Source organism: Oryctolagus cuniculus, chromosome 9 (genome assembly GCF_051225735.1).
Source record: "Oryctolagus cuniculus isolate XC-2025 breed Fujian yellow rabbit chromosome 9, ASM5122573v1, whole genome shotgun sequence".
Lineage (NCBI taxonomy): Eukaryota > Metazoa > Chordata > Mammalia > Lagomorpha > Leporidae > Oryctolagus > Oryctolagus cuniculus.
This window is the reverse complement of record NC_142875.1, coordinates 102,737,620-102,761,950: the sequence shown is the minus strand read 5'-3', so window position 1 is coordinate 102,761,950 and position 24,331 is coordinate 102,737,620. Positions and strand designations below refer to the sequence as shown.

Below are 24,331 nucleotides of genomic sequence, written 5' to 3'. Positions count from 1 at the left end.
CTTCAGCTCTGCATTCCTACAGGACTAACTTACCTAGTGGTCGGCATTGTCTTCATTCACAGATAAGAAAATTGGGCCCAGGGAGGCTAAGCTATGAGAAGCAGCAGCTACACCGGATCTCATTCGCTTACCTTCAAAGCCCACACTTCTTTTCATTGTACCAAGCTGCTTCACATATTAAAAAACTATAAGGGGAGGATGTGGTTAAAAAAAGTCTATAAACCAGTTTTAAAACCGCTTGTTGTGACATAAACTCAGATACACCACATCCTTTGAACCATTCCGGTAATAAACGCTTGGAGTAGCATGGATAGTTTTTAAGGGGGTTGTTAGTCCTGTTTCCCAAGCCAAGCATTAAAAAGATAATTCAGAGTAAATGACAGGTGGGTGGCTACCGGGGGAGAGGGGTGGCAATATGGCATAAGAAAATACTAGAAACGGGACGGGAAAGAGATGAAAGTGTAATATAAAATCATCAGAATGTGCAAGTATGGACTATGAGGCTGGGGAAGGAGTGAAGTACCGAAGTTGAGGGGCCTACATCTAGCCTTGGTAAGACACGCGCTTGTGTCCGGGGTGTCAATACACTGGCAGGAGGACACATGGCCAGAGACAGGAACTCCGGGGGGCTGCCAGCAAGTGCAGGTCGTGGGGCCCAGGGTGGGGCACGGCACCCTGGGTGGCCGTGGGCGCCGTCCGAGGGGCCAGAGGGCGCGGCGGGGGGCGAAGGTGAAGCGGCTCGGAGGGCACGGCGCGCCCAGACCCCAGACAGGACTTCTGTCTGCCCCTCAACAGCTGGCTGGCGTGCTTCAGGGTTCACACCCGCACTCCCCAAAGCCCTCCTGGGGTGGCTCCGGCAAGACCCTGGGGTCCTGCCCCTTCGCCTCCTCTATTCCCCGGGACTCTGCGAGGGGGCAGGGGGAAGCCGGAGGGTCCTTACCCAGAAAGATGGAGATGATGAGCCGCAGCGCCTGTTCTGACGCGCCCAGGGACGTCGCCAACTTGTTAAGGCTCAGCTCCTCGAAACCCGACCGCAGCTCCCTCATCGGCTCCACCACCGTCCCCACGTCCCCCTCCGCTGCGGACGCCATCTTAACTGCGGGCGCCCCCCGGGGACCCCCAGCTCCGCGCGCCCCGAATGTGGGCAAGACGCTGTGGCTTCACCCCCAATTCCGGCCCGGGGCCCGCCCACGGCGTGCGCATTGGCTGCAGGTCCGCCCAGCGCCGCCAGACCCACCCGGTGATTGGTCGAGGCGTGCAGGGGGCGGGGCCTAGCGCGGTAAGGTAGGAAGAGGGCGGGCCCGAACGTTTGTAAGGCAAAGGTGACTCCTGGCGAGAGGGAACGCCGGCCGGCGAGGGCGGGGCGGGGCGTGGAGCCGCGACCCAGGGCGGCGATTGGAAAAGTCCGAGGCCCGCGGCGCGCTGACGGTGCCGCTCGGATCTAACTGCTCGGGGGAGGAGTCCGCGAGGGCAAGTGTCCGGCCGGCTCGCTCGCTGCCTTCCCATTGGCTGAGACGGGAGCAGGCGAGAGTCGGGGCGGGGAGGGGGCCGTCACCCGACCGCGAGGTTACTGTCGGTCGCCGGCGCGCTGGGGTTACTGGGGCATGTAACGGGGAGGCGGGAATTCCTGCTGCAGCCCCTCGAGCGCCCCCTAACGGCGCTTCCCGGCCGTTCTTCGGTTCCGGAGCCGTTAGGCGAGCCGCCGCCACTGCCCAAGGCTGTGCGGGGAGAGCCGGGTGCTCCGGCAGCACCTTCTTATTTTTTATCCCACGGATCCTTTCCCTCATGCAGTTTCCTGTAGTAAAACGTGACCTTCCTGTAGGAGGCGATGAAATCTAAACATGCCGAACGGGCACCTGTTAATTAAAAATTAAACTAGTGCTGTCACTGAGTTATACATATGCTATAGTGTTCCAACGGCGCTGACGCGTAAGGCAGAGCCCTTTCTTTGCACCTGCCTCCCATTCTCGCTTCCAACAGGTAATCCCTTGTTAAGGCTTAAAAAAAAAAAAAGTGTGTTGCACTTAGCATGTGTCAGGACCTGTGCTGGGTTTGTGAGCATCATCGTGAGCCCGAAGCCCAGGCGTGGGGATGACGCACAATTAATAGCATCAATGACCGTGTAATTGGCCGTGAAGGCGAGCACTCTGCAGGACAGGATCAAGGTTCCATGAGCGTCTGAGACAAAGGAACTCTTGTAATAACTGGAATTTGCAGGGCATTCTTGGACAATTACAGCTCGTGCTTTTTTAGCCCTTTGCACTTTTTACCTACTAGGGCACTTAATGTGTCTGTGCAGCAGGGTGTTTGTTATTACCGTGTCCTCTTAGAGAAACGGATGCTTGGAGAAGCTCAAGACCTTGCTCCGTTCATTTCCCAGCCTGCGGCAGAGAGAGAATTTAAACTTAGGTCTGTCGATTCTTCCCAGTCACCTTTTTACAGGGGAGGAAGTATGTCATTTGTTTAGAAAAGTATTTAGTGGGACCAGCAGTGTGGTGCAGCAGGTTAACACCCTGGCCTGAAGCACTGGCATCCCATATGGGCACCAGTTCAAGACCCAGCTGCTGCTCCACTTATGATCCAGCTCTCTGCTGTGGCCTGGGAAAGCAGTGCAAGATGGCCCAAGCGCTTGGGGCCCTGCACCCGCATGAGAAACTCCAAGGAAGCTCCTGGCTCTTGACTTCAGATTGGCCCAGCCCCAACCATTGTGGCCATTAAATGAATGAACCAGCGGATGGAGGACCTCTCTCTCTGTCTCTGCCTCTGTAACTCTACCTCTCAAGTAAATAAATAAATGTGGTTTTTTGTGTGTGTTTTTATTTTTAAAAAATTCTTCTGGAAAAGTGCCCTTGTTGAATGAGAGGAATGAGCAGAAGCAGTGTCACAGGAGAGAGGCCTCTGGTGAGGTGTTCACAGAGGGTTTTCTGCTAAAACTTTGGCTTTGACTTTATTGTCCCTCCAAAAAGTCACAAAGCAAAATGTCTTGGACATCTCCCCAGATTGTTGCCATGGCCTTTGCTCTTGCCCAGTCTGTTTTCACCTTGACTGGCCATTTCTACGTCTTGGTAGCCATTGCTTTGATCATGCTTTGTCTTCAGGATTGTACTGGTAAATCCTTGTTTCATCTCCTGTTATAACTTCTTCATTGAGACACCTTAGGATCTTGATCTCCCATGTTTAAGATTTCTACTGAAGCCCTGCTCTTGTCTGCAGCTGATCGGGGCCAACAAATTTGGTTTCCATCAAATGGAAGGTTTGCTCTGCTTTAGTTTGTCGGAATTGTGAATGCTGAGCCAGTTGAGATATCTGTCATGTTGGCTATTGTTTCTAATGGTAATATGCCTTTTCAAACAGGGCATGGAGAAAGTTAATTTTTTCCTCACAAGTTGATGTTCATGGTATGTCACTGTGGGCTTTATCTTCAACATTGTCTTTTATGCTGGTGTTGTGGGGGAGTTGGTTAAGCCACTGTTTGCAGTGCTAGTATCCCATAACAGACTGCTGGTTTGAATCCTGGATGCTCAACTTCCAATCCAGTTTCCTGCTGATGTACCTGGGAAAGCAATAGAAGATGGTCCAAGAGCTTGGGTCCTTGCTGTACACATAGAAACATGGATGGAGTTCCTGGCTCCTGCCATTGGCCTGACCCAGCCCTGGCTGTTGCTGCCATTTGGGGAGGGAACCAATGGATTCTCTCTCACTCTCTCTTTCTCTCTCTCATTTCTCTCTATCACTCTGCCTTTCAAGTAAATAAATAATTTTTTAAAATGTGAATTATTCCTTTGTAAACTGCCGATTTCTTTGGGACATCGTTCCCATAAAGTTTTTATAAAGTTATCAATGATTTCACCATTTTTCCACCCAAGTGTCATCATAAATTTATTCTTGCTTCAATTTTACTGGAGTTCATGTTAGAGGCTTTTTTTTTTTTTTCCAAGCTGATGTCTTATTTTTCTTAGTGCTTCAAACTAGATCATTTTCAATCATGGCATCAAAAATGTAGTACAAGTTTATCTTGGTGAAAATGTTTTTGAGATTCATGCATAGTTTTTTCATAATACCATTGTTCATGAAAATTTTGACAGCTGTAATTCACTCATTCTGTGATATAGCATTGTATTATATGATTACACCACATTTTTTCATGGTATTTCTGAAGAATACCTGGGTCATTTATTTATTTCCTTTTATAAATGTTACTGCAACAGACATTCTCATTTAAGCAACATTGAAAGGTTCTCTAGGGCTGTGATTTCCACACTAAAAAAAAAAAAAAGTTAACTGGGGCAAGTATTTGGTATGACTGTTGGAATACTGCTTGGTATGCCTGCATCCCATGTTGGAGTGCCTGGGTTCCGGTCCTGGTGATGCTCTGAATTCCAGCTTCCTGCTGGTGTGTACCCAGCAGGTGGTAGCTCTTGTGGATGGTTCCATGCCATCATGCACCTGAATGGAGTTGCCAGCTCCTGGCTTTGGCCTGGCCCAGCCCTGGCTGTTTCAGCCATTTGGAGAGTAAGCCAGCACCTGGGAGAACTCTGTCTGTCTCTAACTGTGTTTCTGACATTCAAATAAATAAATAAAGTTTAAACATGTTAACTGAATCTTCTATAAAAAATACATTGCTCTGTTGGACCTCATGGCGTATTGGGTTAAGCCATCTTTTGGGATGCCTGCGTCTCATCAGTGCCTGATTTGTGTTCTGGTTACTATACTTTCTATCCAGCTTCCTGCTAATGCATCCTGGGAGGGAGCAGATGATGGCTCAAGTGCTTGAGCCCCTGTCACTTGGGTGGAGTTTCAGACTCTTGGCTTTGGCATGGCCCAGCCCTGCTGGTGCGGGGGTGAGCAGGTGGATGGAAGATTCTCTCTCTCTCTCTCTCTCTCTCTGTCACTGTGCCTTTCAAGTAGGTGAAAATAAATAAAAATAAACTTTAAAAAAAAAGCACTGCTACTTGGAAGACACACATATTCATACACTATACAATAAATACACATACCACTCACATTCATGTATATTACACACTACCATACTATGTATGTGTTCTCTGAAAATTTATTTTCTCTCTTTTTTTTAAAGACTTTTTATTTTTTTATTTGAGAGATTGAGTTACAGACAGAGAGGGGGAGAGACAGAAAGGTCTTCCATCTGTTGGTTTATTCCCCAAGTGGTCGCAACGGCCAAAGCTGGGCCCATATGAAGCTAGGAACCAAAAGCTTCTTCTGGGTCTCTCACATAGTTTCAAAGACCCAAGCCCTTGGGCAATCCTGTGCTGCTTTCCCAGGCCATAGCAGAGAACTGGTTTGGAAAAGGAGCACCCAGGACACGGGCCAGTGCCCATATGAGATGCTGGTGCCACAGGCAGAGGCTTAACCTCCTATGCCCCAGTGCCAGATCCTTAATTTTTCCTCTAATTAAGTAAAAATGTTGGTCACTGGGACTCTCTAACTTGATCGCAATACTTAGTAGTAGTTCAGTAGTTCATGGTCCTGACTTTTTTTTTTTTTTTTTTTTTTTTTAGATTTATTTTATTTATTTGAAAGGCAGGGTTACAGAGAGAAGTAGAGAAAAAGAAAAGTCTTCCATCTGCTGGTTCACTCCCCCAAATGGCCACAGCAGCTGGAACTGCGCTGATCCAAAGCCAGGAACCAGGAGCTTCCTCTGGGTCTCCCACATGGGTGCAGGGGCCCAAGGACTTGGGACATCCTCTGCTGCTTTCCAGGCAGGGAGCTGTGTCAGACATGGAGCAATGCCACCTATGTTCTTTGCAAGCCAACTCCCTCGCAGGCCAGCTAGATAATGAAAGTCAGTAGGGTGCCTCCCTTAAGATGTACCCCATGTAGAGAGATAGGTCTGAGCCTCATAACTGGCAAGGCCTTAAAGCCCGCTTGATTATTTTCAAGCCCTTTCTGGTAGTTTCTATTTGCCTCTCAATGAAAAAACTTGCTAATGAGTTAGACACCTTTCTTAGGACTTCTAGTAATGACTCTGTCCTCGGTTTTAGATTCTGTATGTTGGATTTGTTTTCTCCAGACTTAAAAAAGTAAAATTCTAAGTGGCCATGTATGAAACCTCCAGTGGAAGCCATTTCTGCAGCTGGCACTGCATCCCCCTGGAGAAGCCACCTCCTGCTGCAACCCTGTCTTGACTCCGCTTCCTGAAGACGCCCATTTTCCCTTCCTTCCTTCCTTCCTTCCTTCCTTCCTTCCTCTCTCTCTCTCTCTCTCTTTCTTGTTTAAAGATTTATTTATTTGTTTATTTGAAAGTCAGAATTACGCAGAGAGAAGGAGAGGCAGAAAGAGAGAGAGAGAGAGAGAGGTCTTCCATCTGCTGGTTCACTCCTTGCTTGGCCACAATGGCTGAAGCTGTGCCGATCTGAAGCCAGGAGCCAGGAGCTTCCTCCGTGTCTCCCACACGGGTGCAGGGACCTAAGGACTTGGGCCATCTTCCACAGCTTTCCCAGGCCATAGCAGAGAGGATCAGAAGTGGAGCAGCCGGGTCGAACCAGCACCCATATGGGATATCTGCACTGCAGGCAGCAGTTTTACCTGCTCTGCCACAGTGCTGGCCCCACAATGTCCATTTTCAGCATGAAGCAGCCAGAGCGATCATTGTCCAGTCCCCCCTAACAGATGTTAGGGTCCAATCGTGTTGAGGGAGGAGGTGAGCAGTGGGAAGGGTTAGTAGGTATTCAGGGGATCCCAGTGGAATTTGGGGTGTAAAATATTTGCTTCCTTCCCCAAAAAGGTTATCTTTAGCAAGAACAAAATGTCTGCCCTCCTACCTTAGGAATCTCCATATTTACCATGAGAATAGCAAGGGAGGAGTGATTTCATTTTCCTAAACTCACAGTGTATTATTGAAAACAAGTTACCCATCCCACCCTTCTGGATGATTTTTTGTTTTATCTTGAGCAAGCCAGATAGGATAAAAGATTGTAAACCAGGTCTTTTGATGGGTTTTGTCCCTGCCTTGTAGCTGAAGGTCAATCTGATTGTTAAGTTTTTTTTTTCCTCTTCAAAATTGTACTTAAAAGCCCCAGTGCTTCAAGGTTCTTTGAGTTCTTTCCTCTCTTGGAAGACCCCTCCATGCTGGAGGCTTGGCTGGAGGTCTTTGACTCTAATACATCTTTTTAAATTAAAAAAAGAAATGGAGCAGCCGGGACCTGAACCAGTGTACATAGGGGATGCTGACACTGCAGCCGGGGGCTCTAACCTGCTGTGTGACAGCACCAACCCCACCTTTGGGATTTGTAACCAGAAGGAGAATTATAGGTTGTGCCTCCCTTCTACTTTACTAGGTTTTACTTAATTGGAGTGTTTGACTAGAAGTTAAGAGTCCTAAATTCTCTGATTTGCTGAGATAAGTAAAGTATTTGTTAAACCATCCAGTCAATGAGGCTTGGAGAAAGTTTCATTTGTGTTTTTTCAGTTGATGACTTGTTTGCCCCTTCTTATACCTTTAGGGTTCTGAGGCAGAGGCTGTGCTGTGTTGGTACAGCAGGTGCCTGTTTGCCTGTTATGCGCAGGTGCGTGGGCAGCCGCACCCACTGCGTCTTTCCTACCATTGCAATGCAGCAGCCCTGTCTCCGATTGCACTTGCTCACTAGTGAGCTGGAGAAGAGCAGATGAAGATTATATGACTTCCTAGTTTATAATTCAACATATTCCTGGAGGCTTTCTAAGTCCAGTTCTGTGCTGGACTCTCAGAATATAAAGACGAAGAAGAAGCAGCTCCTGGCCTCAGGAAGAAATTCTGTGTTGAGTGGGAAGAGAGACATGAAGACATGATTCTGAAACAAAGTGGGAGTCCTTGTGCAGGAAGAGCAGAACGTGTCGGTGGGACCCCGCTCCTCCACTGCTGCCCTTCCTGTTTCAGCCATCTCAGCATCTCTGCCCGTTCCTCCTTTCCCCGTCGTGGGTCCATTTGTGCTGCTCTAACGATAGCCAAGCCTGGGTAACTTATGAACAGCAGAAATGTATTTCTCATGAGGTTGGAGGCTGCAAGTCCAAGATCCAGGTGCTGGCAGGTCTGGTGTCTTGTGAGGGTCTGGCCTCTGCTTCTGGATTCCAGTGCTATGGGCACTGCTTCCTCTGGGAGGGACTCACACCACAGCAGAGGGATGGGAGGAGGAAGAACCCACTCCTTTAGGCCCTTTTATAAGAGCCCTAATCCCATCCATGAGAGCTGCACTCTCCAGACTTAATTACTTCCCCAAATGCCTACCTTAATACTTTCACTTATTTATTTAATTGAGAGGCAGTTACACAAAAAAAGGAGACAGAGAGAGATCTTCCATCTGATGGTTCACTCCCCAAATGGCTGCAATGGGCCGATTTGAAGCCCGGAACCGGGAACTTCTTCTGGATCTCCCACATGGATGCAGGGGCCCAAAGACTTGGGCCATCTTCTGCTGCCTTAATAGGCACCTAAGCAGGGAGCTGGATCGAAAGAGGAGCAGTCGGGACGTGAACCGGCACCCATATCGGACGATGGCACTGCAGGTGGAGGCTTTAGCCCATTACGCCACAGCACTGGCCCAGTTCCTTGCTTCTTACAAGTGGTTGATTAGGAGTACCCGGTAGAGATATTTTGCATATCTTTGCTGCCAGATGACACCATGAATGATCATCACTCTATTATAGGAAAGAGTTATCAGCATCTTTAATCAGATTAGAGAGCCAAGTCCAAAAAAACTCAGAACCACTCAGAAAATTCACCCTTAAAATTTTGTTCTTTTGGAAACACTCTTTTTTCAATATTTATTTTATTTTTTAAAAAATTTATTTATTTATTTATTTGAGCGGCAAAGTTACAGATAGAGAGAAGGAGAGACAGAGAGAGGTCTTCCATCCCCTGGTTCACTTGCTAAATGGCTGCAATGGCTAGAGCTGGGCTGATCTGAAGCCAGGAACCAGGAGCTTCTTCCAGGTTTCCCACATGGGAGACCAAAGACTTGGGCCATCTTCTGCTGCTTTCCCAGGCATATTAGAGGAGCTGGATTGGAGTGGAGCAGCCGGGACTTGAACCAGTTCCCATGTGGGATGCTGGCGCTGCAGGCAGAAGCTTAATCTTCTGTGCCACAGAGCTGGCCTTTGGAAACACTCTTGGTACCCCAAATCTGTACTAGTCTGGGTTCTCCTCTCTCCAATAGGAGATATGAGTGTGGATATGTAGAAATAAACAAAGATTTGGCTCACCCGATGATGGAAATATGGAGGCTAAGAAGTCGCAAGATCTGCAGTCAGCCAGAAAGCTATAGAATCAGGAGAGCTGATGGTGTAAGTTCTAGTCCAAGTCCAAGTCCGAAGGCAGCAGAAAATCAAGGTCCCAGTGTCCATTTTTCCTTGTAGGGTCTTCAGTAAAAGCTTGTTTCATAACAATGTGGTAGGAATTGATAAAATAAAAATTCTGAGATGTCCTAAGTTTAATGGCAAGGGGTGGGGGGAGAGATAAGGGAAGTTAATCAGTTAACAGCCGAGAGCAAAACCAACAGAAAGACTGTTTCTACTGAAACATGACTTAAATCCGATCACTGCCAGCTACTGTCCTGTTTACAGGTAAACTTTCTGGTCTGTTGGTCCCAACCAATCCAGAAGCAGCAATTACTTCTCCCTACAGCCCCTCCTCCTAACCCAAAGCTCCCCAACACTCCATCTGTAGGCAATGGAGGTAAAAACAGTGCTTTCCCTCCCCAGGGTTTATATAGAACACTTTCAGCTCTGGTCCTCGGGACAGGGACATTTTCCAACTGCTGCTAGCTGTAGGAATTGGCCAGGACTTGGTCCTTTCTTTTCCTAGCTGGCATCTGTAATGACTCCATATGCCTTTCACTTCAGAGTTTCCTTGTGTTACCAGAGGAGCAAAGGGTCCTTGTCTTCGTGCAAGAAAGAATTCAGGCGTGAGACAGAGAGCAGTGGAAAGCAAAACAGCACGGTGTATTAGGGTAGGGACATCTGTAAGACCGGATGGGCATCTCTCCAGACAGGACCTGAGAGAGAGTGCGCAGTGCACATTTAAGCTGGTTTTTTTTTTTTTTTTTTTTTTTTTTTTTTTTTTTTTTTTTAACAGGCAGAGTGGACAGTGAGAGAGAGAGAGAGACAGAGAGAAAGGTTTTCCCTTGCCGTTGGTTCACCCTCCAATGGCCGCCGCGGCCGGCGCACCGCGCTGATCCGATGGCAGGAGCCAGGAGCCAGGTGCTTCTCCTGGTCTCCCATGGGGTGCAGGGCCCAAGCACCTGGGCCATCCTCCACTGCACTCCCTGGCCACAGCAGAGAGCTGGCCTGGAAGAGGGGCAACTGGGACAGAACCCGGCGCCCCGACCGGGACTAGAACCCAGTGTGCCGGCGCCGCAAGGCGGAGGATTAGCCTAGTGAGCCGTGGCGCTGGCCCAGGCTGGGGTTTTTAAGGGAATGGGTCTTGCCTTCCTTCCTGCTCTCCTCCAGCTGAACAAAGGACTTGTTGGATGTAAATACGAAAAATTCTTTTCTGAGTTTTTCCCCCAAGGTTATCAGACAGGGGAAGCCTGGCTAGTGTCACCCTGCCTTAGAGGAAGGATGTTTATCAGGTAGAAGGGGCAGGAGCCCCTGGAAGGTCATCAGGATCCGGGCAGGATGTTTGAAGTGCAGATACTGGGCTGCCCCTGGAAGGTTATCAGGATGATTTTGAGATGCAGATACTGGACCTAGATGTCAATTCCTTGCGCCTTTGTCACACACACATGAGCTCATTTCTGACTTCCTACCTAACTCTTGGTCTCAAGATTTCTGGTTTAGTAGAGAACTCTTTCTTTAAAGTTTTATTTTTATTTAATTTAAAGGGCACACAGAGAAAAGATCTTCCATCTGCTGGTTCACTCTCCAAATGCCCACAACAGTCAGGGTTGGGCCAGGCTGAAGTCAGAAGCCCAGAACTAAATCCAGGTCTCCTACGTGGATTTCTCCTTCCTGGGATGGGTGTGTGGAGCTGCAGCTGGGGTGCCAGGTGGGACACCCACATCCCGTATCTCCATGCCAGGTTTGGGCCCTGGCTTCTCTGCTTCCAATTAAGCTTCCTGCTAATCCACACCCCGGGAGACAGCAGATGACAGCTCGAGTACTTGGGTCCTGCCAAGACATTTTGAATGAGTTCTGGGCTCCTGGCTTTGGCCAGCTGTTGGGGATATTTGGGAAGTGAACCAGTAGATGGAAGATCTCTCTGCCTTGGCCTCTCTACCTTTCATATAAGTGAAAATTAAAAAAGAGAAAAAAAAAAAAAAACTAGGAAGTTAGGCGAGGAGCCCAAGTTCCCATCACTGGTGAGAAGAAGAGATAAGCTGTGTTTCAACTCCAGGTCCAGCACAGAGCCAGCTGGGGAAGACATGTGCACAAATACCAAGCTTCTTCATTTCTTTTTTTAAAAAATATTTATTTTATTTATTTGAAAGACAGAGTTACAGAGAGGGGTAGAGACACACAGAGAGAGGTCTTCCATCCGTTGGTTCACTCCCCAGATGGCCGCAATGGCCAGAGCTGCACGGATCCCAAGCCAGGAGCCAGGAGCTTCTTCCCAGTCTCCCACTTGGGCCTTCTTCTACTGCTATCCCAGGCCACGGCAGAGAGCTGGATTGGAAGAGGGGCAGCCGGGACTAGAACCGGCACCCACGTGGGATGCTGGCGTTTCAGACCAGGGCTTTAACCTGCTGCACCACAGCGCCGGCCGCAAGCTTTTCCATTTCTAAGGCACAGTGTCCTCCACCTTCTACTGATCTTGAAGTCGAGATGCACCTTAGAATCAGTGGTATATGATAGCTTCATCAGCAGCTTTGAAAATGTTTTGTGGTACAGCAGGAGATTCAGCTGCTTGCGATGCCAGCATTCCATAGCAAAGCTCTGGTTCAAGTCCTGGCTGTCCCACTTCGGATCTAGCTCCCTGGTAATGAGCCTGGGAAGGCAATGGAAGATGGCTCAAGCGCTTGAGCCCCTGCCACCCGCATGGGAGACCTGCATGGAGTACCTGGATCCTGGCTTTGGCCTGGCCCTGCCCTGGTTGTTGTGGCCATTTGGGGAGTGAATCAATGGATGGAAGATCTCTGTCTCTCTGCTGTCCACCCTTCCCATTGCTCTACTTTTCAAATACATAAATAAATTTTAAATGTTTTTGTTAATTTATTTCCATTTTTATTTGAAAGGTAGAGACAGAGAGAGAGAGAGAGAGAGAGAGAGAGAGATCTTTCACTGCTGGTTACACTCTCCTGGAGCCTCCCACAGCTGGAGCTGGCCAAGGCTGAAGCCAGGATCCAGGAATTCCGTTTGGGTCTCACATGTGGGCAGCGCAGACCCAAGTCCTTGAGCACCACCGCTGCCTCCCAGGGTGTGCATTAACAGGAAGCGGGAATCACAAGCAGAGCTGGAACTCTAACCCGGGTGTTCTGAAATGGGACGCAGCTGTCCCCAGCATGGTCTTAACCAATGTGCCAAACACTCACCACAATAGCTTTTTTTTTTTTTAATTAAAAGCCCTGTTTTCATTTTAAAGATCTATTTATTTATTTGAAAGGCAGAGTTACAGCGAGAGAGAGAGAAGGGTCTTCCTTCCATCTGCTGGTTCACTCCCCAAATGGCTACCACAGCTAGAGCTGTGCCTATCTGAAGCCAGGAGCCAGGAGCTTCTTCCAGGTCTCGCACAGGGGTGCAGGTGCCCAAGGACCTGGGCCATCTTCCACTGCTTTCCCAGGCCATCTCAGAGAGCTGGATTGGAAGTGGAGCAGCTGGGACTCAAACCGGCGCCCATATGGGATGCTGGCAGTGAAGGCAGCAGCTTTACTTGCTACGCCACAGCGCCAGCCCCCCAGTAGCTCTTTAATTCTTAGTGGTAGATAAAATAGTGGAGCCCCTTCAACTGATGAGTGTTAGACTCACTGGAATGTGTTCACTCAGACGTGGTGGAGAGCTGTGGAGACATAAAGGAGACATAAAGGAGAGCTGTGAGACAGGGCAGGCTTTGCAGAGGAGGGCTTGTGCAGGCACGGTCCCTCAGCTGCAGTTCCAAACTCCAAAAGGCTCTGAAAACAGTGTTCCCCCACCAAGTGTGGCACCAAAACTCACTGGCAGCAAGACCTGCCCTGAGCTGATATGAAGTTATTTATAATCTTTAGTTATTTTACTTACCATGAAGAGCATCATGTTTAGCCGCAGAAATATTAATATTGGATAATAGACTTGTTATCCCAATCTCTGGGGGAAGAGAAGAGGGGAGTAGTGTGACCTAATATTAAGTCCATGTGCTGCACTGCATTATGAAATTATTGATTTTTGTTTATTTGAAAGGCAGAGAAGTAGACATATACATGGACACACAGAGACAGACGGACAGAGATCTTCCATCCACTGTTTGATTTGTCAAATGCCTGCAACACAGGAGCTGGGCCAGGCCAAAGCCAGGATCCTGGAACTCAGTCTGGGTCTCCCACCTGGGTGGCAGGGACCAATTGCCTCCCAAGGTGTGCGTTAGCAGGAAGCTGGAATGAAAGTGGAGCCAGGACTTGAACCCGGGCCTTCTAACATGGGTTGTAGGTGTCCTAAAAGGCATCCTCACTGCTGTGCCAAATGCCCACCTTGACTTTTGAATTTTTTAAAATCTGTAAAAAACTTTTTCTTCTCCCTCCCTCCCTCCTTCCCTCCCTCCCTTCCTCCCTTCCTCCCTCCTCTTCCTCCTCTTCCTCTTCAAAGATTTATTTTATTTATTTGAAAGGCACACTTACAGGGGGAGAGAGAGAGAGAAAGAGAGAAAGGGGGGATTTTCTATCACTGGTTCACTCCCCACATGGCTTCAATGGCCGGGGCTTTACCAGGAGGAAGCCAGAGTTCTTCTGGGTCTCCCACAGCAGTTGGGCCATCCTCCACTGCTTTCCCAGGTGCATTAGCAGGGAGCCGGGACTCGAACCAGTGCTCACAAGGGATGCCAGCATTGCAGGCATTGGCCTAACCCATGATGCCACAGCGCCAGCCCCAATCTGAAAACATATCTGTCCTCAAGGGCTGTGCTTAAGGGGCTCTGGGTTGCATCTAAACTGCAGCTTCGTTAGTGAATAGAATCGAGATGTCTGGAGAGTGGAAAGGATTTTAGCAAGAGGAAAAGGCATCACCCACACCATGGTGGGTCTAGGTTTATGTCACTATTCGGCCGTTAAATTCGCGTTAAACGCGGAGCAGACCTGCATTCCGATAGCCACTCTCCCTTAATTCGTGACTCTGACTTTCGCACAGCTGGAGGGTGGGACTTTCTGGGTTTGGCTTCTCTCCCTTAACGTCAAGCGCCTCCTTTTCCTACAAATCATCTGACTTACCCGAAAACACTGCAACCCACCCTTTGGCTGGAAACAAGTGTTAGGCAATCGGTGAAATCCCCGTTCCTCCTCTCTTGCAGCCGCCCGGCCGGCAGCAATCTCCACCAGGGGCGGAGGACGGAGTTCTTGTTTCAAAAGCAGAGGGAGCTCCAGGATCAAAGCTGAGTTACCCTTTTTCTCTGTTGTGGTCTCCCAGCCCCCTCTTTGTTTGGATCAGGGAATTCTGGACATGCACACAGGGGCAGGGAATCTCAAGAGCCCCAGGACAGAGAGGTGGCCCGGAAGTGCCTGCAGAGGGAGCGGGAAGGCCCTGCGCTGCGGTCCGGGGAGCCCCGGTCACTCAGCATGCCCACTGCTGGAGAGGGACTGACTCACTTGCTCCCATCAGCTTCTGAAGGTAAAAATCCTTGAAAATGAAGAAGTGTTTGGACAGAGCTAGGAGAAAAGGCAGAAGAAATCTCACATGAGAAGGTTTGGGGCAAAGATGGAGGGCTGGGAAGAGAATGAAAAAAGGCAGGACTGGGGGTCCCCTCACTTCATACCACTATGCACCCCTGTTCTGAGGACTAGAAACAATTTTGAGAGTCTTCCCTAGGGACCCTGGGAAGCTATCATGCCTTTTTTTAGAAAGGAAAACAAACACACAAATCCCAGAGAGTGAATGTAGGAAATTCTCTTCCCTGCTTTTTATGGCCCTTGTAATCCCAATGTCCCTTCTCTCCTTGCCCGTGCGACCCCGTCTCACGCTGGGTAGCACTCCCTCTCTCAGACCACTTCTCCCAGGGTCCTTCTCCCAGTGGTCCCGGGGAATATCAGCAGAGGGACTTGCAGGTGTGAGAGCGGAAGTGCTAAGGGGTGATGGTTAGAGAGGAGGGAGAACTGTCCGAGGTGGGTGGTCACGGTGAGCAAAGACTTCTAAAATCCCAGGTGGAAGTGGGGATTATTGTTCTGTGAGTTAGGGAGAGACAGACAGAGGGACGGGGAGGGTAGCAGAGGACAGAAGGGAAAAGCCTGGGCGGACGTACTCATTCCTTTGGGGGAAGAAGGAGACTTAGTTCTAGTTTAGAAAATTGGCTGGAGTCAGCCTGGGGAGGGAGTGAGAGCCCGAGGCCTGTGGCGGTGACTCCTGATACAGCTCTCTGAACCTGTGTCATTCTCAGGAAGGTGCCACTGAGGCGGAGGTGACTTCCTGCCCCTGGAGCAGACACCTGAGTTTGTCAGACGAAGACGACCAGGCCTGCCACCCCTTTCTCTCCAGGGTCCAGCGGTGCAGAGAGCCGGGAACAAGAGACACGCAGCCCGTCAGGATGGGCCAGTCTCCAGAGATGTGGTCAGTGACCAGGGGTCTGCAGAGACACCCCTGGACTGTCTCCCCCCCTTGCCCTGGCTTCTCAATAGAGAGTTCACCACTGAAGCCTGGGGTTTGGTGTGACCCAGGCCCTTTCTTTATTCCAACCTAAGGTTCTCTCCCACACTGGCTGGCTGTCTTTCCCCTTGCTTCTCCCTGTGACAAGTGCTCAAGTTCTGCATGAGGCTGCTGGTACCTGGGTCACCCACCTCCTGATGCCTTTTCTTCCAGGTGTATGGTCCTGTTTTCCATTTTGGTGTGGGTTTATGCTGAGCCTACCATGTATGGGGAGATCCTGTCCCCTAACTATCCTCAGGCATACCCCAATGAGATAGAGAAATCTTGGGATATAGAAGTCCCCGAAGGGTACGGGATTCACCTCTACTTCACCCATCTGGACATAGAGCTTTCAGAGGACTGCGCCTATGACTCAGTGCAGGTATATCACAAGCATACGGAGAAGAGAGGTGGAGACCCAGGGCTGGGGTGGTGGAATAAGAAGGCCGTAGGAGGGAGTGCCACAGACATGCGCTGAACTGGAGTCCAATAGTGCTATGGGGGTCGATGTTCTATCCTCTCTGTCCCTCTTCCTCTCGCCCTCTTCCCCCAGATACCACCCTCTCCTAGTTTCTGTTTGACTCTTATCTTAGATAATGTCCGGAGACATTGAGGAGGGGAAGCTCTGTGGACAGAAGACTAGCAAGAACCCCAGCTCCCCGATTGTGGAGGAGTTCAAAGTCCCGTACAATAAACTCCAAGTGATCTTTAGGTCAGACTTCTCCAATGAAGAACGTTTTACTGGATTTGCTGCCTACTATGCTGCCATAGGTAAGGCACCCTCCTGTGTATGTTTTACTGAGCCGGCCAAAAGATTGAAACACCGAGCAATGCATACAGTGACAATACTGCTTATAACTTTTACAAGGTGTTGACTTGGCCTGGATATTTTTTTAAAAGATTTGTTTATTTATTTGAAAGGCAGAGTTACAGAGAGGCAGAGGCAGAGAGAGAAAGAGAGAGAGAGAGAGAGAAAGTCTTCCATCCGCTGGTTCACTCCCCAAATGGCCACAATGGCTGGAGCTGGGCCTATCCAAAGCCAGGAGCCAGGAGCTTCTTCCAGGTCTTCCACATGGGTGCAGGGGCCCAAGGACTTGGGTCATCTTCTACTGCTTTCCCAGGCCACAGCAGAGAGCTGGATCAGAAGTGGAGTAGCTGGGACTCAAACTGGTGCCCATATGGGATCCCAGTACTGCAGGCGGCAGCTTTACATGCTACGCCACAGTGCCGGTCCCCCTTGGCCTGCATCTTTGCATGAATTGCCTTTGTGAAATTCAAACACATGATTGTATCTTAGTGGCAATGAGGATAATAGTAGCAATAGATAATAGTGGTTTATTGAGAACTGGACATTGATTTAGGAATTTCATCTGTTAAGATAATTGTCATCACAACCCTTCAAGGTGGGTATTATTATCTCCATATAAAAATAAGGAAAGTGAGGACTAAGAAAGTTAATAACTTGCCAAAGAATCACACGACAATGCATGATTTTAAAACTCATTCAGACCTTCCAATTCTGGGCACTTTTAAATCCATCTCCACATTAAAATCAAGTTGGAACATCTCATAAATCCAAATTGTTGCTTAGATTTGATGAACGTCCCAACAGCATTTAAAGTGAGGTGTGAACTCACTATTCGTCACTGCAGAAGATGTCATTGTCACGTTTAGCCGGCAGTGTTGTCTCGGAGAAAAGCCAAAGATTTCTGGCCTTGGGAGCTCCCTTTCGGCCGCTCAAGGGTAGGGAGCAGTTCTAAGATTACGGTTCAGGAGAGGAACGTGGAATAATATTATCCCCAAAATGTGATTCCTTGAGAGGCCTTAAACAACAAGCTTTTCCTACTTTGTATACCCTGGTAGTTTTAGGTTTAACTTCATTCTTCTTTTCAGGTCTTTGAACTTGACCTCAATCCCTCTCTACCCTTTATAGACATAGATGAGTGCACGGAGTTTGCAGATGTTCCTTGTAGCCACTTTTGCAACAACTTCATTGGCGGCTACTTCTGCTCCTGCCCCCCAGAATACTTTCTCCACGATGATATGAGGAATTGCGGAGGTGAGCAAAGCATCAAGACAGGTCCCTGTTCCCTGAGATTTGGAATGGAGGAGGCCTCAGAAAAGGCGTTGTCCTCCTTCCAATTTCTGGATTAGGCCCAATCTTCATTATTTGTTAGCTATTCTTTTTTTTTAATAAAAATTAATTTAGCTTCACTTTATTTGAAAGGCAGAGAGACAAGAGGAAGAGATAGAGATAGAGATACAGATAGATAGATAGATAGATAGAGATCTTCTATCTGCTGGTTCACTCCCCCAATGCCTACCAGGGCTGGACGAGGCTGAAATCAGGAGCCCAGAACTCAGTCTGGGCTGCTCACATGGGTGGCAAGGACACAAGTACTTGCCCGTCATCATCTGTTGCCTCCCATGGTGCACTTTAGCAGGAAGCTGGATCAGAAGCAGAGGGGAAGACTTGAACCCAGGAATTCTGATAGGGGATGCAGCGTCCCAAGCAATGTTTCAATCACTGCACCAAACCCCTGCCCCTGGTGTCTGTTCTTAATTGTTCATAAACTGAGGGGGGAGCCACAAGAGGGGAAGAAGAGAGGTTTCAGGGTCAAGTTAGCTATTTGGAGAGGAGAGATCCATGCCTGTGGAGAGTCTGCCTGGGGTGGTTCGTATCCCCAGAAACTCCATTGTCAGCCAAGCATCCAATCGGCATTGGTCTCGACCCGCTGTGGCACGTGGACTCCGAGATCCGGGATCCTCTGACCGGAGGACTGGCAGTTATGAGAGGACTCAGAATAGGGCGGGGACTCCTTTGACCCCATATATTTGATTCTTTTTTTTTTCCCTCAGTCAATTGCAGTGGAGATGTGTTCACCACGCTGATTGGGGAGATCACAAGTCCCAATTATCCCAGGCCATACCCAGAGAACTCAAGGTGTGAATACCAGATCCTGCTGGAGGAGGGGTTCCAGGTGGTGGTGACCGTGCGGAGAGAAGACTTTGACGTGGAGCCAGCTGACGCAGACGGGGCCTGCCAGGACAGTTTAGTTGTGCGTGATGGGTGACTCCTCCGCCTCTCCCCCAACTCACAGAGATTTCTTCCCGAAGAGAAAACTGTCTTTCCTCCTACCCCTTCTTGTTCCCTTCCTTCTTGTTGTATGCTACAGTTATGACCTCCTTCACTTCTCTCTGTTCCATCTCTTCAGTTCTGTCTCTCTTCTGCTCTCATCATTTTGTTTCCTTTCAGTTTGTTGGAAAAAATCAGCAGTTTGGTCCTTACTGTGGCAATGGATTCCCTGGGCCACTGAATATTGAAACCAAGAGTAATACTCTTGATATCATCTTTCAAACTGACCTAACAGAGCAACGCAAGGGCTGGAAACTCCGTTACCATGGAGACCGTGAGTAGCCTGCAAATGCCTCCTCCGTTGGTGACACCTGAGTCCTTAGACAATGCAGAATGAAAACAGGGAGACTGTTGTGTGGGTGGAGTCCTGAGCTACTTCACTTGCTCAGGAAGGCCTAAGCCCATCAATGGCTGCTAGAAGTGGACCCCTGAATGCAGACAGCTCGGGGGTGGTTAGTAACGCTGTCTTATTTTAGAAGCCCACCATGTTGGAGTGCGAGCCACCAGGAATAAGGCTGACCAAATGATTTTAGGAAGTGTGAGAATGATGTAGATGGAATTGCATCTCCAATTACTATAAAAGTTTTTTTTTTCTGTTCTTTCTAAGCAATCCCCTGTCCTAAAGAAGTCACTGAGAACTCTTTTTGGGAGCCCAAGAAGGCAAAATATGTGTTTAAAGATGTGGTGAAGATTACCTGTGTGGAGGGGTATGAAGTTGTGGAGGTAAAGTGCTGTTTGGCCTTCGCCATAGCCCTGTCCCAGGTTGGGATGAGCATAGTGAGACTGTCCAGTCACCCTTGTGTGACACCCGACCCTGTGTGATACCCGACACCCTGAGTGACTAAGATGTGAAGCCTTGTGTGGTTGCCATAGACAGAACAGCTCACTTCCTTGTAGGGTATAGAGCTTCTTGGCCAACTTAGCATTGCCTCTCTGCCTCCAGTCTTCCTGGGGCAGGGGACCTGATTTGCTGGACAACCTCACTGACCCAACACCAAAGATCAATTCCATTTTTTGTCTTGGCTTTCCAAATATCTCTTTGTGAATTAATGGTGATGTCTGTTACTTCCCAGGACAATGTTGGCTCAACATCTTTCTATTCTGTTTGTCAAAGCAATGGAAAGTGGAGTAATTCCAAACTGAGATGTCAGCGTACGTGTCTCATCAACGTGGAACTCTTTATATCTGCCTAAAGGAATTGAAAGATCAGCACATCAAAGTTCCAATGCATGGTTTTTCTATTATGCTTGTCAGAGAGTGGGTTGGACTTTTGAAGGGAAGCTACTCATGGGGGCTTTTCCTAGTCCTGATCCTGATCTGGTCTCAGGCCATCTAAACTATCAGATTTCTGACCAAAGAAAGGGGCAGTGGGACTGGTAGAGATGACAGCCCCAGGAGGGTGCATTCTTGGTTTCTACAGGGACCTTCACCAACCACAGAGAACCAGGTTCCTCCTTTTAGGTTTCAAGGGGCTGTCTTGGTTGACAGGTCTCAGTGTGCCAGGGATTTGAGTAATGCCAATTGGAAAGGATGGCTGCAGGGAGATGGGTGTGGGAAGATTCATTCCAAGTGTTCCTATGGACATGAGGGAGGGAAGCAGTGAGGACAGTGACTCTTCCCAGGAGAAGCAGCTGTCCTGACCATCAGTCCCCTGACTTTCTCTTGTAGCTGTGGACTGTGGTGCTCCTGAACCCATTAAGAATGGCAAAGCCGAAGACCCAGAAAGTACTTTATTTGGTTCTGTCACCCACTACACTTGTGAGGAGCCATATTACTACATGGAAAATGAAGGCGGTGGTAGGTGACTTCTCCAAGAGAAGAGAAGGAGTTGGAGGATGACTAGTACAGTCTTCCTGGGTTGGAGAGATTCTGGAGGGAAGAGAGAGAAGTGGGCCAGACATTGGCATCCTCTTGGCTTAGGCTAAGGATTTGGTTTTCATATGGGGCAGGCCGTGTCCTCTAGGCTCATCCGTGGGGAATCATAGACTCCAAGTCTGCTTTATAGTTGCAGCAAGAATTTCCCCACAACATCCCTTCCATGGGGCTCTCCAGCTTTTAAGAAATTACTTCATGTAAAACGATGTCACGTGGAACCCACATAGAATGCTTTCGTCTGGAAGGCACCAGGCCGTCTTGAAGTAGAGGCCTTGGAAGTGCTGGATGAGGCCCAGTGTATCTCACCACATTACTTTTTAATTTATTTGCTTTTGTTTCCGCACTTGAAGCCGTTCCATAACCCTGTGTTCTTCAGCTTTGGAGACTTCCCACCCCCCACCCCCCACCCCCTGGGTAGGATAGAGGCCTGGGGAGATATGTGGCCAGGTGAAGTTTTCCAGATTTTTTAGCTGATCCCATCTGGTCCCCTACTAAAACCCCAGAGGGGCAGAGGCTCTGGCTGAAAGGGGGGAATGGAAGGGAGAAGATGCGATGGTGAGCGTGACCATGTTCCTGTGGCTTCCAGGGGAATATCGCTGCGCTAGTAACGGGAGCTGGGTGAATGAGGTGCTGGGCACAGAGCTGCCGGTGTGTGTTCCAGGTAAGGAGGCCTCGGGCACGGGTGGAGACCACAGCCACAGGTGTGGCTGAGTTGGGAATCATCTGAAAAGTGGTTGTAACCCCCTTGGGACAAGACTTAGTAGTCTGGGCCTTCAGGAGTGTTAACACTTGGACGTGAGCCTACCAGGCCCTTGAGATGCCCCCTCAAGATGAGTCAGGTCAGCTGAAAGGACATCGAGAAGTCAGCCCGTGACAGCGGTGGGAGCCAGGGCCCATCGGGTCGGGGCGGGCAATGCAGATGGAGTCAGGCGAGACAGGATTGCTGAACACAGGAACTGACAGTTGAGAATGAAGAATCAACACTCAGAAACAAGAGCACTTAAAAAGTCTAGTTATTATATTGAAAGTCTATAAGGCAACACGACGTAGCAGAATAAGAAAAATGAGAGACTGCAGGGAGAGCAGAGTTGAGTGGAAAGCACTGGGACTAAACCCGAATAGTCATGATTCTGGTGGTAACAGCAGTGCTATCAAGAGCTAAACTGTGGCATGTGTCATCCTATTCATGTTCTTGTACCAACCCTGGGAGCCACGTATTATTGGTCCCATTTCACGGATGGATGATTGAGTACAACTTGACAGAATCAGTAAGTAGCAAGGAGAGGCTTTGAACCCAGGTCTGCCTGAGTCCAAGGTCCGTTATTTTCAACTCAGAGTCCAGTCAGGCTGTCTAGTAAAGGACCTGGGTAAGGCAGCCTCCTCTGAAATTCAGTTATACTGGGCCATGGCAAAGCGATCATAACTAGAACGAGATCTCAGGATCAAAGAGAACCCTGCCTTCATTTCCCAGGCTGACCTGTGGGAGGGCTCAGGCGCAGCTGGGACTTCAGGGAAGGTGATAGGGTTTGATCTGAGCATCAGTACAGGGTAGAAAGCTTGGTCTCCTGTGCCATCAGTATAAGGAGTTTTCCCGCACTGGTTTCCTGTTGGGTCCATGGCCTGAGTTGGGGGTCAAGTGGGCTGTGAGTTAATTGTGGATAGTTGTGAGTGTGTGGCTCATTTGGACCCGGTAACTCCACACCTACCTCTGTTTAACCAGTCTCTCCTCTGAGCCTGTTGTAGCATTGGCAAAGTGGATGTTGAGGTAAGGCCAGGATGAGATATGAATGGAGACGGCTGGCCAGATGGGGTTGACTGTTTTGTGCTAGAGAGCTCTGCAACCCAGCATTTATGAGTCCTTGGGTGGTTAGAGGGCTGCAGGAGACCAGCATCGTTTTCTGTCTCACACACCGCGTTCTGGTTCCTTCCTAGTCTGTGGAGTCCCCAGCGAGCCCTTTATAATGAAACAGAGGATATTTGGAGGATCCCCTGCTGATATTGAAAATTTCCCCTGGCAAGTGTACTTTAAGTACCCATGGGCTGGTGGGGCGCTCATCGGTGAATACTGGGTGCTGACCGCCGCCCACGTTGTGGAGGACAACGATGCGCCCACAATGTACGTTGGGTCCACCTCGGTGCAAACCTCCCAGCTGAAAAACGCTCAGATGCTCACTGCTGAACGGGTGATTATTCATCCGGGGTGGGAACCTCGGGACCCATCAAAGGAACGAAAGAATTATGACAATGATATTGCGCTGGTGCAGCTGAAAGACCCGGTGAAAATGGGACCCACTGTGTCCCCCATCTGTCTGCCAGGCACTTCCTCAGAGTACGACCCCTCCGTGGGAGTGCTTGGAATGATTTCAGGCTGGGGCAGAACAGAGAAAAGAGATCGCGCCGTCAAGCTCAAGGGCGCCAAGTTACCCATAACTTCTCTGAGGGCCTGCAGAGAGATGCAAGCGAAAGATCCCAAAGCACGTATAACCGACAACATGATCTGTGCAGGCGGGGACATGGGTATTGACAGTTGTGAAGGAGACAGTGGGGGGGCCTTTGCTGTACAGGACCCCATTATAAAGAGCCCCAAATTCTATGTAGCTGGCCTGGTGTCCTGGGGACCCGTGTGTGGGAAATATGGGTTGTATACAAGAGTACAGAACTATATTGACTGGATAACGAAGACTATGCAGGAGAACAGTATTCCTGGCAGTGACTAGCCATCCACATGCCACCAGCCTTTCCGAGGGCTAGGACAAATACATTGCTTCCAGTCCCTCACACTATTCCCATTTTTTCACCGTGACTGAGAGAAAACATGGAGTGTGACTTACACCCACCTTGATTGTCAAGCTATCTGGCAGGAGGTTAGAGCTTGATCCCAGAGTTGTGTTGGTCTTTGAGTTGTGGTCTGAATCTGTGGAGTCTGCTCCCTCACACACCTGTTACAGGTAACAACACTGGCGGGGCACCCCTAGCTTGCACTGTTTTATAGGAGTACCTTAATTTTTGTTTCTTTCTTACCTGTTTAAAATTCCACCTACCTTACCATTCTCAGAGTTTATCATCCACTTATAATAATGCATATCCTACAGTCAGTTCTGTCTGGCTCACCTTACTCCACATCAAGACCTCAGAGCTGTAGAAGAGGAGTGGGAGGAGAGGGCTGTTGTGTAATGGAATTTGGGCAACTACTAGCTAATGTTTAATCGTTAAACAAAAGGGAGTTCAATTTTTCTCCTGTCTTCTGATTTAGGTTTATTGAATATTGTGAACACTTAGAATTGGTTGTTCAAGATCTTTAAGTTTAAAGTGTTTTCAGTGCATAACCTGAAAATTAATTTTCTTTTAAAATTCATTTGTATAATGCAATACTACGATGTAATAAAAAAGAAAAGCCAAAGAAATTCAGTGTGTTCTCCCTTGCTTTCCTGTGGTTTTGATCAGTTTGTCAGTCAAGTAACCGTATCTGCCTTAGGTTGAACTCTGCACATTGTGACAGCGGAATGTCCCTGTGATGATGGACCCAGAGACTCTTGTATTTTCTAAGGGAAGGGAAATGTTGAAAAACCTCCTCTTCTCCAAAGTATGATT

At 48.8% G+C, this 24,331-nt stretch overlaps 2 protein-coding genes across 6 annotated transcripts in view; one reads left to right on the top strand and one right to left on the bottom strand.

The window, feature by feature from the left end:
* LPCAT3 (lysophosphatidylcholine acyltransferase 3) overlaps positions 1 to 24,331 on the bottom strand; it is a 139,471-nt gene that overhangs the window by 43,008 nt on the left and 72,132 nt on the right. For 2 of the 4 annotated variants that reach the window (XR_016213466.1, XM_089304515.1), the window contains exon 2: positions 941 to 1,098. Coding sequence is in view for 3 of the 4 variants with exons in the window: in XM_089304515.1 (XP_089160641.1) it covers positions 941 to 1,098 (158 nt within the window). In the remaining variant the exon portion in view is untranslated. Of the gene's footprint in view, positions 1 to 940; positions 1,143 to 24,331 lie in introns of those variants that run through there. The other 2 variants (XM_089304516.1, XM_002712747.6) reach the window with 1 other exon arrangement.
* C1S (complement C1s) lies at positions 14,617 to 24,144 on the top strand. Of its 2 annotated transcripts, none has more exons than XM_002712846.6 (12): positions 14,617 to 14,721; positions 15,583 to 15,654; positions 15,904 to 16,111; positions 16,323 to 16,500; positions 17,663 to 17,788; positions 18,589 to 18,788; positions 18,986 to 19,139; positions 19,473 to 19,588; positions 19,939 to 20,017; positions 20,534 to 20,662; positions 21,327 to 21,401; positions 22,673 to 24,144. In XM_002712846.6, the coding sequence occupies exons 2-12, from the start codon at positions 15,632 to 15,634 to the stop codon at positions 23,455 to 23,457; spliced, it is 2,073 nt and encodes a 690-aa protein (XP_002712892.3). In that variant the 5' UTR covers positions 14,617 to 14,721; positions 15,583 to 15,631; the 3' UTR covers positions 23,458 to 24,144. The 2 variants fall into 2 exon arrangements, with proteins under 2 accessions (XP_002712892.3, XP_008257991.3); XM_008259769.5 differs by having other exon boundaries at positions 15,485 to 15,654.